Source organism: Dermochelys coriacea, chromosome 6, assembly GCF_009764565.3.
Source record: "Dermochelys coriacea isolate rDerCor1 chromosome 6, rDerCor1.pri.v4, whole genome shotgun sequence".
Taxonomy (NCBI): Eukaryota; Metazoa; Chordata; order Testudines; family Dermochelyidae; genus Dermochelys; species Dermochelys coriacea.
Window position 1 is genome coordinate 104,271,312 of NC_050073.1, and position 11,935 is coordinate 104,283,246.

An 11,935-nucleotide genomic window follows, 5' to 3' on the forward strand; every position below is an offset into this window, starting at 1 on the left:
CCACAGAAAGTTTTAAACGTTGTATATGACTTGTGTTTATTTCTTTAGGGAAAGACGTATTTTTATTTACAGGAACTGCAGCCTGTATGTTAAAAGGACTCAAGGATCAAAAGCAATACAAGCTATCCCCAAAATTTGATACAATCGAGTGGGATTTCAAGTTTTATGACATGTAAGCACATACAATTGTATGAATGTGCATGTGCATTTTTAATGTACACAGTCTTCTTTTCTATCTAATATTCGCTGTATGCTTATACATACGCTGGAAGCAGATAAACAGATGCACCCGTCTTTTTACAATGAATCCATACCTATGGCTATCATCAGCCTGGTCACTAACTGACAAAAACAAACTGAGAATTTAAAGATTATATGTTGATGATAAAAAACACTGTTAAAAACTTGTTTTAATTAAAGATTTCTAACTGCAGGAATCCGTTAATCAGTCATGATTTGTTTAAAAATAGATTTAATTAACTTGCAATCCCATTCATCGAGTACCATATAGATCTTTGCATAAAAATCAATACTTCAACTTCAACTTTACTCTTAAAATATTTTGCAGCAACATAAACTGCCTCAGATACAGCTATTATTTCCCAAGCTATTGTATCCCACCCACCAGTATACAGTACTGAATGATTCAAACCATAATCTACTATGATACAGGATATGAGCTCCCCCTAGTTGTCAACACATGTCACTTAAAGCCAGAGGGCACAATTGAGACTTGCAATTCAACTAAAAGCCAGCAAAGTTTATTTTGGAAAGTATTTTATATCAACAAACAATCCACAGCGCAAAGCAATCTAGATAGGAAATGTGAAAGGGAAATAAATGCCTTTTGCAAAGCACTTTTAAACAAAAAGATTATGCTAAAAGCAAACAGTTCTGATAAAAACAACAGAATAAGTGTCAATGGAAGTCAGTCATTGATATCTATAATTTGCACTATTTTACCTAGCACATACTCATCTAAATCATAATTATTGTCAGATATGCCACAAGACATCCTTTTGTTCAACATAGCAAGATACATTTTGCACTAGACAAGGATTCAACAAACCATTACTATTAAACACAGCCACATAGGAAAATCTTAACTTGTTTGCTAAATGTTTAAATAAGCTTGACAAAATATTCTCTGTATTTGTCTACCAACGAAACAACATGAAATGCTTTCTAATCCATCGTACAGCTATTTAAATCACTAAGCAAATCAAGCAAAAACTAGGAAGCAATACAGATTCATAATACACAGCCACAACATGTTGGCTTTTTAAAATATGGTATTTTTTAAAGCCAGGAAGGCTATGAAAATGACCTGTTTTATCTCATGAGTAAATTATGAATAATTTTAAATAAAATGCATCCCAGAGACTGATAAAGAACACATTTTTTGTATTGCCTTATTTAAAGCTGTCATGTAACACGTCTTTAAAAAACACATTATGCTTTTGTATGCACAGCTATGCGGGTATTAAGAAAAACGCAGCCATCTCCAAAAATCATTTCCTATCTAATTCTTTAGTAATATCTTATATTTTCAATGTGTAACACTAGGTGAAATTGTTTTCTTTGAAGGCAAAAAGCACATTAATTGCAGCAAATCTAAATGCATTTTAAGTGGAGTTCTTTGCACTTAGAAGCAATTTGCAAAACTTTTATGTACTAGAAATTTTATTAGTTTTTTTTCTTTTGCTTAAATTACTTTGACAACATATGAATTGATAGGGTAAATTATTAATATTCTTAGGGAACCTGTTGACCAGTTATGGAAGAAATCTCATTGGGGAACTCTAGGTCTCTATCTGGAATTTTATCATTTTACTCTGCTTTTCTCTTTTATTTTTTAGTTTAAAAATTGCTAAACTGAAAAATAAGCAGTTAAACCAAAATAATCTTTCTTGATCTGGAGCAGTTCTACAGCATATCATCATCTCTCCTGTATAACACCTTTTTTTCACTTTGTCTATAAATTTAACTAGCTCAGGTACAAGTTTTTTGTCTCCATCACTGGATAAAGGTCCAGACTTTTGTTTTAAAATTCTTTTCTCTTTTTTGCATTGCAAGTATATCTATTGCAACACTGTCCGAGGAACCTAGAGAATGGCAAATAGGCCACTCAATTTTGAAGAGTATAAATAATAATAATTGTTCCAATTTTGGAATAACAAATATATTATATAAATTGAAGCCTGCTTACTTGTTTCACATTCACTATCTAAATGTTTCTTTGAACACCAATGTGAAACCCAATAAATACCAGTGTAACAGTGTCAGAAAACCTGCCTCAATGAAAGATATTCCATTTTTTTTTTTTTGGCCTGGCACAGGACTCCCATCCACCCTGCAAACCATTTCTCCTGACGGATGCCAAAAAGGCAGAGCTAAACATCAAAAATATGCATCTCAGTCAACAATATCAAATTCATTCCGGGTTGTTGTTTTGGTTATTAGCTTAGGTTCCCCCCCCCCCCCCCCGCCACTCTCCAACCTCTCCTTTTCACAGGACATACACTGGCTCTTTAATAATGAATTAAAGCTTCCTGAAAACTGGTAGGACTACTCCTGTCTGGCAAAGCACCCTTCTGAAAGTCTGCAGCTTAGGCTCAGCGTATGTGTGCTAAAATTCCCGCATTTCCTGCTTCCCTCCGCCCCCCCAGTTGATACCTTTATTTTTTTCTGCCACTATTCAATATGCATCCTGATTTCTCCGCCAGCTTCCTCAGGATGGAGAGATAGATAAATACAAGAGGGGAGGGAGGGAAACTGCATGCAGCTTTGCCTTCCATTCCTCGCAGGCTCCCCTCCAAACCCATTGTGCCCGCTGCTTCTTGGAACCCTTATTAATGATTCCCTGTCTCATTATATCCTTTCAAATAAGGCAATATGAAAACAAGATGAAATTGAAGAGCGAACCTACCTGGCTCCCCTCCCTCCCCCCAAAATATATGTTTCGCCCTTTTAAGCAAATTCAAACGAACGCAACAAACCAGATTATCCACACAGTCCACGGCCCTTTTCAAAACCAAATATCTCCTTACAAATGAGAGGCAGAAAATTAGTACAAATTGCAATAGGTGATGCAGATGGTTTTAAAAATCAACAATCACCCTCCCCCCACAAATAAGGAAAATGCAATTTCCAAACCAGATGTTTGTTTTTTTAAAAAAATGCAAATAACAAAAGGGGGGGAGGAGAGTCACCTTTTTATGGGCATGCAAATCTGGTTGCACTATAACAATGAAAAATAACAATAAATTAAAAACACCCCCACCCCAAAAAAGAGTCAAATATCAGATGCATCTTCATTTTGTTGCACCAGGTGCTGGCTGGGGGGAGGGGAATGGGGGTTAAAAAAAAAGAAGTAACCAAATGAGCTAAAAAAAATAAATTGAAATTTCAGAAGGCAAACGCCACCCAAAATATCTAATAAAAAAAGTTCCGATAAATTCTTACAAACAAAATGTATCAGCTGTAACAAAGGAGAGATCGCAACCACCAAATGCTCCTGGCAGATGGCTTCTATTCTTGGTTTTCAGGGGAGGGGAGACTCTCGTATATATTTATTTATTTATTTATTTATTTAAATTTTTTTAAAATATAACATAAATATTCGGATTTGCAGCGTTAGAGACTCAGCCCTTGGCTTGCTCCACGCGCAACACTCCTTTAAAAGCAAGTTCGGGACTTATTTTGTTGTTGCTGTTTGCTTGTTATTTGGCCACATTTTTCTCCCCACATCAGATGATAGGATTTCGGAGAGCCAGGCAAGGGAAAACCCTGCCTGCAATCTTCACTGCCCCTTGAAGAGGTTTGATTTTTACTGCACTAAAATTGTGCATGGAGAATTAGGGAAATAAACGCTAAAAACGGGGGTGGGAGGGGAAGAGAACGTGCACGGGGAAGGTGCAATTGCAGCCGCTTCTGTAGCACGCGCGCACGCACACATGCACACACAAACTGCGCTGTCCCCGGGATCTTCCGAGAGATTGCTACATCTTATTGCCTTCTCTTTCTTTTACAATGGGAGCTTTTGCAAAAGTGCAGCTCTCACTCCTGCCCGGGCTTTTTGGGGGGGGGGGTTCCCAGCGTGGATCTAAAGCGCCTGTCTAGTTGCTTCATTGTGATTGTGATTAATTATGATTATGATTATTATTAGCTGCAGCTGAATCCTCGTGGGGTAATTCTCCCCACCCTCACCCCCTTGCAAATTGGGTCCTGGCTCTCGCCGGCCCGCCCGCTGCCGTGCCTGGGTCGGTGGCCGGTTTCCTCGTGGAGGGGCAGGAGCCCCCTCCCGTGCCTTGGTACCTGGGCAGCTCCTTCCGTAAGGGGCATGGGGAGGGCAGCCGCCTTCCCAGCTACCTGGAGCCTGACAAGCGTTTCGGGCTGCCGCTGCTCTCCCTCTCCGCCTCCCGCAACCCCCATCCCAAGGGCTGCCCCGATCGCCAGCCCCCCAGCCGGCGATCTTCCCGCATCGTGCCGGGGACTGTCCCGGCTTCGCCTCCCGGAGCGCGCTGGCCGAGAGGGGCTCCCCGGCGGCTGCTCCGTGGGGTCCCCCCCCCCGCCTCCGTCCTCCCGCCGCTCTCTTCCACTGCCCGCCTCCCCCCCCCCCCCCACCGGCTCCCCTTGCCCGCATTTCCCCCGGCCGGCTGTCACACCGCCGCGTGTGCTCGCCAACTTTCCCCGGCTCTTCCCACGGCCGCCAGCACGCGCGCTTTGCAAACCAAAACACCGAGACCCCCACCGCCAGCTCCTTCCCCGGCCCCTTCGCTGCCCCACGCCGCCTGCCGCCTCCCTCCCGCACCGCCACAGCCTGCAAATTCACGGCAAACTTTGGTTTTCTCGAGTTCCCCCCTCCTCCCATCCCCACACACCCTCCCCCCTTTAATTCCCTTCTCCTCTCCTCTTCCCCCCCCCCCCTCCCCCGGCTCTAAAGTGACTTACTCGACTTGGCTTTTCCTGGACTTTTCCCCCCTTTTGAGCCTTGATTTCTGATCGTTCTTGTTTCAAATTCAAACTTACGTGTGATAATCTCTCTTTGTGACAAGTGCTGCGGGTTCCCCTGCTTGCGACGGGACATTGCCCTGGCATTTACACTGGCATCGCCCGGAGAGCTGTACTGGGTTGGGGGGGATGTGTGGGGGAGTGGATCTTCCTCCTCTTTTTTTCGTTCACTCTTTCGTCTTCTTCTTTATTGATTTCTTCTTCTTTTTAAAAAATAAAATGGAGACAAGAAAACCCCTCTTTTTTTGTTGTTCTGGTGCACTAGGTGGGATATCCCCCTGAATTAAAAAAAGATCATCATCAGGAAAAACTCTTTCTTTTCTCTCTCTCTCTCTCTCTCTCTCTCTCTCTCTCACTGTCTTTTCTCCACTGCTTCTGCCACTTGGACTTCCAAATCTCTTCTTGAACTTAGGAGGATTTGCACCAACAGTGACACTCTCTCTCTCTCTCTCTCTCTCTCCAGAGTGCTTGGCAAATTGGCAAGTGCACTTCTTCCACCAGGAGGGTAAAAAATCAGGATTTTTTTTTAAGTACAGAATGGGGATTGCCCACACACACAAAAATGCCCCCAAAAATATTTTTTTCAGAGATTGACCCTTGCTGGGTTTTTTTAAAGGGGTAGCCAAAACTGTGTCTCCTCTTTCCCAGTTCAAGTGGCACTGCTTTGCCCAAGTGCTTTTGGATTGCCAATGCCTCTGCACCACTTTGCACTGCTTCCCCTCGCCTGGCACTGGGACTGGAAGGAAGAAAGCCCCCAGTGCAGCTGGGTTGGTGCTGGCTATTACTATTATATATTGCAATGTGAAGATGGCGGAGTCCTGGTTCTCTGGGAGCGCTCTGTCTCTCTATGGCTGGGGCTGCCTCTGTACAATGGGATAAAATTCAAGTTCAAGTGCGGACGTGACGTTTAATCTGCACTAGAGACAAAAAGACCCAGAGAGTAGGAGCACTGGGGGCGACTAGCGGTGGCTTTTTAACATTGTACCCTGCAAGAGAACAAGAAACACACACACACACACATACACACACAAACTAAAGCACATGCATGGATCGGGAGCAGCTCCGGGCTTTGTGCTTTGCCTCCTTCCCCGGCGCTCCGAGTGCCAGCGAAATAATAATGATCAATAATCACCATCGTGATAAACAATAATCATTCAAACTGAACTCCCCCCTAGCCTGTTCCAAGTGACCTGTCTGTGCTGAGACCAGCGTCCGTGGGGCTGGGGAGGTGAGGGTCTAGCGGGTGGTGCACCCCGGCTGGGGACTCACTATGGGAGTGACTTGGGGATCTCCCTGGGGCAAAGTGCCTTGATTGGACTTAAATCGGCCAGGGGGTTATGGCAGGCAGCGTGGCACCGCCGCCCGGGCTAAGAGAGGTCAGGATCGGAGTGGACAGCTCAGGGCGACGCAGGCAGCGGGGCTGAGGCGGGGGTCCTGGCGGAGTGATGGTTCTGCTCTGTTATTAACGATGGCATAGGATCCCCACGGTGCGGGCTCGATTCTGGGTCTTGCTTCATTGTGGTCCATTTCTAGGATCACTGGCGTAAAGGGCTGGGGCGGGCTCCTCTTTCCTTCAGACGGCACCGCAGGTACTCAGCTGCAGGCACATCCCCACTGTATTTCAAACAGTTTTTCACTAACCCAAATATCTGTGTGGGCTGGGGAGAGATTTTTCTCTCCCTGATCTATGAGTGATGAGACCGGGAAACTACAGGGAAACACACCGAGAGACTCTTTTTGTCTCTCTCACACACGCACACCTCTTCGACCTTTGTTTGTGGCGATGGTGGTTGTTGGTGTGAAAAGTCCTGACAGGGAAGATCTTTGTGTGAGTTAGTGGCACTCGCCCAAGACAGGGAGAATCCAGAGGCATTTAGATAGCTGCGGGACAAGACACTGCATGTACTTTTCATTTGATTTCACAGGCAGGTAAATGCCCGGCTGAGTGCGCTTCTAACTTTAAGATTCTTGGAAACCAACTTTTCTTTCCCCGCCCTCTCCTTCTTCCCCTCTTCCCCGCCCCCCCCCCCGTATTTTCCCTGTTTTCCCCCACCCCAGGAAAGCAAACTGTTCTTTGCGAAGTGCTTTTCAGCACTAGGTCTGGACAGAGCGAGGGAAGTGTGTGGGGGGGGCGCACTTTGAAGCCACAGAGGGGGAGTACGGTGAAACCCAAGAAAAATCATCAGCCTTCCCTCTGAGCACGCTGGGCAAGACATTCCGCATTCGTGTCATTCGCTTTTTACGCTGAATGAATATTGTTGTGTGTGAAGTCGCAGGGGCGCCGTAGGGGACCAAAATTCATCTCCGTGCCCTTAATCTGCTTTGAGCAGAATTTGGCTAACCAGCGACAGTCGCCTCCTGCAGCAACTGTCGGGAAATCTGCCTTCCCCTACAGAGAGAGAGAGAGAGAGACCCTCTCAGATCTATGATTTCTACTTCGTCAGCCCCACTCTCTCCATAGACCCTGGTTCTGACCTGGGGACATCACATGGGGAAAGCCAAGGAAATCCCACCTCCAGGCCCGGGGATGGGTTTTGTGGGCGGACACAGGGCCAACCTTGCCTTGTCCTCTTCTCCCTGGCTCGGCCATCGTTCTCCGTTAATAGCAAGTCTGGAAAAGCCAGTTCACCCCCTAGCATGCTGCCTAGAGTCTTCCTGGCGTTTGTTTGTTTTGCTTTACAGGGTCCTACAAAGAAAATTAACATTGTGATTGTAACACAACTCGCAGCGGCTGGGCGGGAATTCAGAGATCCTCTGGCTGCTTTAAACACACATCCCAACACACACGGAGCCCTGGCAAAAAGTTGTGCAAACAATCGGGTGAGAAATGGGGGGCATAGCAAGGGCCTGAGTTGGAGAAAGGCCCGAGGTAGCCTGCAACTGGAGAGAGGGGAGGGAAAATGCCTTCCGCGGGACCTGGGCTAGGGGAGCAGCAGTGTCCCCTCCCGTGCCTTTCAGGAGATCTTTTGCTGAACCATTCTTCCTGCAGCTCCACCCCTGTTCTGCCTAAAGCTTGAAAAGCACCAGCCCCACCTGGTGTCAGCATGATGGATGCCACAGGCGTCGGTTGTAGCCTTTCCAGGAATGCAGCTGAAAGTCCCAAAAAAAGACAAAAAAGCAACAAACATACAAAAGTTTAAAATATTTCTACCGACTCTCTCTCTCTCTCTCTCTCTTTCTCTGTCTCTCTCACACACACACTGCACTTCATAAAAAGAAAAGGAGTACTTGTGGCACCTTGGAGACTAACAAATTTATTAGAGCATAAGCTTTCGTGAGCTACAGCTCACTAGCTCACGAAAGCTTATGCTCTAATAAATTTGTTAGTCTCTAAGGTGCCACAAGTACTCCTTTTCTTTTTGCGAATACAGACTAACACGGCTGCTACTCTGAAAACTGCACTTCATGCATTTCTAGATACTTGAGTCATACTTCTATGGCCATTTCCTATAAGGGTTCGCTTTCATTAATTCCAAGAAGAGTCTTTCTTTCTTTCTTTCTTTCTTTCTTTCTTTCTTTCTTTCTTTCTTTCTTTCTTTCTTTCTCAGTCCCTCCATGCCCTCCCCCCCACACACACACACACACACATATCCTTGCACTTTGCTTGGCGTGGCAAACAGGCTTTGTGTGTGTGACTCTCATACAAAATGTGTCTCGCGATTCTGGGGGAGGCATTTGCAAACCCACTGGCTGCTCCTGGTTTAAAGGTGCAGCGCGAATGGCGTTACTGGCAGCCAGCAGAGTGGGGTGGGTGCAAAGTCCATCTCGCCTTTCTTTGGCCGGTTTCAGGTCGTTGCAGGAAGCTGCACATACCTAAAGCCAGCCTTATCAGGAAGTTCCTGGGCATCATTTGTTGATTCACCACTGTCTTACAGTGGGCATTCAAATCAAAGATAAGGACACATAAATGATTGACCATGCTGCGTTCCCTTATTGCCTCTAATGGTTCAGCCTGGGGTGGACGCGGTCTTTCTTCCTTTGAAGTGAGATCAGGACTAGTGTAAGAGCTGGCGTTGTCTTACACACAGCTTATCTGAACTATTTTTTTAAAGCTTGCCTTCTCTTCCACCTCCTTCTAAAATATATCCCAATAGAGGAAAAAAATTCCAAAGTGATTTTTCAGTCTCCTCTTTTCTCCCGTCTGGCACTTGTGATCATTAGCACTGAAAGCTGTTAATGTCTTGTCTCACAGCTCCCCCTTTAGTCTCTTTGCTCTCCCTGTCTCGCGTTCAAAGCCAGATCAATAGCAGTCTCTTTCTAACCTTGACCTATCCCTCGACCCCGCCTCCATCTGCAGCTGGCCCACTGTTTTGTTTTCCCTCTCTGTCGATATCCAAGTCACAATCGGTGACAGCAGACAAACAAGAGGGGCTTGCTTCTCTCTGGGGGCTAGCTGAACTGCCCCCCCCCACCTCCCCTCCCCCAGGCGGCCAGCCACAATAGCGCTATGGTCAGAGGATTTCTGTCCCACTGATTATTTTACTGCTTTGTCCAAGTTCCTTTTCTCTTCGCTCTCCCCCCCCCATCGCACTGGTTTAACGCATAACAAAAACACGCACGCAAACATTAAAGCTAGGAAAGGCAGCTAACAAAAAGGAACCAGAACAATAATTGAAAAAAGAAGCGCTGTCTTTGTACCGGGTTTAAAGATGTTAGTTTCTTTATTTTAAACTAGAAACAGAGCAAAACAAAAATCCTGCCCCAATTGTGCTGACCATTCTGCTCCGGTTATAGCATGGATCATAACAAATCGCTCTCACCCAGTAATATCTTCTTTAAGGGAAAACAAACCAATACACGTTTTCAATATTCAATTTTATTCTATATGCAACAAGGCATGGCGATTGAAGAGCTTTCGGCACGCATACGTGGTTTAGCTTCTGAGTTTCTTCTCCCCCCCCTTCTTTTTAAAGCATGTGATGTCTTCTGCTGAAATTTGGCGTGGGTATAAATAACTGTAACTTCAATGTAAAAAGAGGAACTCCCAATATTCTTGCAAGAGGATGAGATGAATCGGTCACTTGGACGCATTTTAAATCCGTTTCCACGCTCTCCCTTTTGGCCAAACAACTTTTCAGCGGAATAACAATTTCTGCAGCAGATTCTGTCTGGTGTGACTTTAGGTTTATTCACTTGAAAAGCTCGTGCTAAGTTAGGAGTAAATGGTTTTCTATACAGATCTGGGCAGAGTGAGGGGAGAAATCAACCTTAGCTTAAACAAGTCTACTCGTTCCTGTTCCCTTAGAAAGTGGTGGTGTTTGTGAAAAGGAGCATAAACACAGGACATTGATCCGATCGGCTTAGTTAGCCGCTCTGCCTTGAGAGGACATATAGAAACACAGGATCTAACTAGATCATATTTACATACATATTAATAAAGCTCCCGTGGTGACACCTCTGCCTTCACATATTGTACAAGTATTTCTATGAGGTCTCCTTTCAGATCCATTACAACAACAACAACAACAAAAGATAAGAGGTCTTTGGGGCTTCCTTGTATATTTGTCTGCAATGGTTTTACACCATTTCTGAACATTAGCTAGTTGTAGCACCAAATTTGTGGGGGATATAATAACTCGACCTGTATATATATTTTTTTGTAGCAAATCACTTTGCAGCAGTAAACAGGGCTGCAAAACATCAATCAGGGGAACAGTTTGGTAGGTCTCTTTCATTTGTGGGCTTTGTTAGCCATTAATGACTAGCGTCATGAGAGGGAGAGCATCGTTAAATCACCTTATTTGCTTTGTCATGAGTGAGCCTTAAATGAGAACCCTGGCATATTTCAGACTGTCCGTCAAATGAAAGCTGAGGAGGATAAGGGCATTATCTTGACAGAGCCACAAGGGATGAGCTGTAGCTCACGAAAGCTTATGCTCTAATAAATTTGTTAGTCTCTAAGGTGCCACAAGTCCTCCTTTTCTTTTTGCGAATACAGACTAACACGGCTGCTACTCTGAAAAGGGATGCACAGTTCGCTCTTTCTTTAGACTTGGGGCTGTCCCACTTTTTATCTCCGTCACTTGCTGACCTCTTCGGGACGGGATTTGGGAAGTAACATTCCGGCAACATTGTCATCCCCAATGCTTATCCCCAGTGCTCTGCTCCTTGGGAATCTTCGGCCTTTCCAGCTGAGCTCTGTGCCTCCATCCTCCTTCCAAACATTCACTGAGTGACAGCTGAAATGTGGGGGCCTGATCTTGCCCCCCTCCCGCGTCAAGGGGAGGGGGGGAAAGCCACACAACCCCAAACCAACGAAGAAAAACCGACCCATCTAAGTCTGAAGCAGACGGGAGCGTTGCTTGAAATGAGGGATGCACAATGGGGCCCTCCGCGTCTGTGGGAGGCATGTCCCTGCAGACACAACGGCAGCCTGTTTGTACCTTGGACCCAAGCACTGAATGGTCGCTGCTGCCCCCCAGTGAGGGCAGTGGCAAAACTTCCACAGACTTCAAAGGGGGTAGGATATTTGTGACCGGGCGCCTCTCTTGCTAACCAGAAGGCAGCTCCTCTTCTCTCTCCTACTTAGGGTTTTTGTTTGTGTGTTTGTTTTTTTTCTGTACCACTTTCCAGGCAAAAGCAATACAACGTGCATTATGGGATGAACTACAGGAAGTGTGTGTGTGGGGGGGACACTTTCTCCCCTCCTCTCCCCCCCCCCCACCCCACACAGTGAAAGGGACTCAGTGCGTGAAGCACGAGAAGATGCCACTTGGGTTCCTTCGTGCCATGAAATGAACACCCGGGTTTCCGAATCTAACTGAAACCCAAAGAACAAGGGGGGGCGGTTGTGTGTGTGTGGGGGGGGGGGTGTTATCAGCAGAGCTGGCGTGCTCGCTCTTGCTAATGAATGCAAGGCAGGGATTGGTGCTTGTGTCTTTGCAAAACGCTGCGCATTAAGTGCCATGGCTCCATGGAATAG

General features: G+C 45.7%; 1 protein-coding gene across 7 annotated transcripts in view; it reads right to left on the reverse strand.

Moving 5' to 3' along the window:
- Positions 1-6,668, reverse strand: part of BCL11B (BAF chromatin remodeling complex subunit BCL11B) — a 105,060-nt gene extending 98,392 nt beyond the window's left edge. For 2 of the 7 annotated variants that reach the window (XM_038407444.2, XM_038407440.2), the window contains exon 1: positions 5,032-5,880. In XM_038407444.2, coding sequence (XP_038263372.1) covers positions 5,032-5,089 — 58 coding nt within the window. In that variant the 5' untranslated portion in view covers positions 5,090-5,880. Of the gene's footprint in view, positions 1-4,953 lie in introns of all 7 variants that reach the window. The other 5 variants (XM_043515861.1, XM_043515860.1, XM_038407441.2 and 2 more) reach the window with 4 other exon arrangements.
- Positions 6,669-11,935: the final 5,267 nt, after the last annotated feature.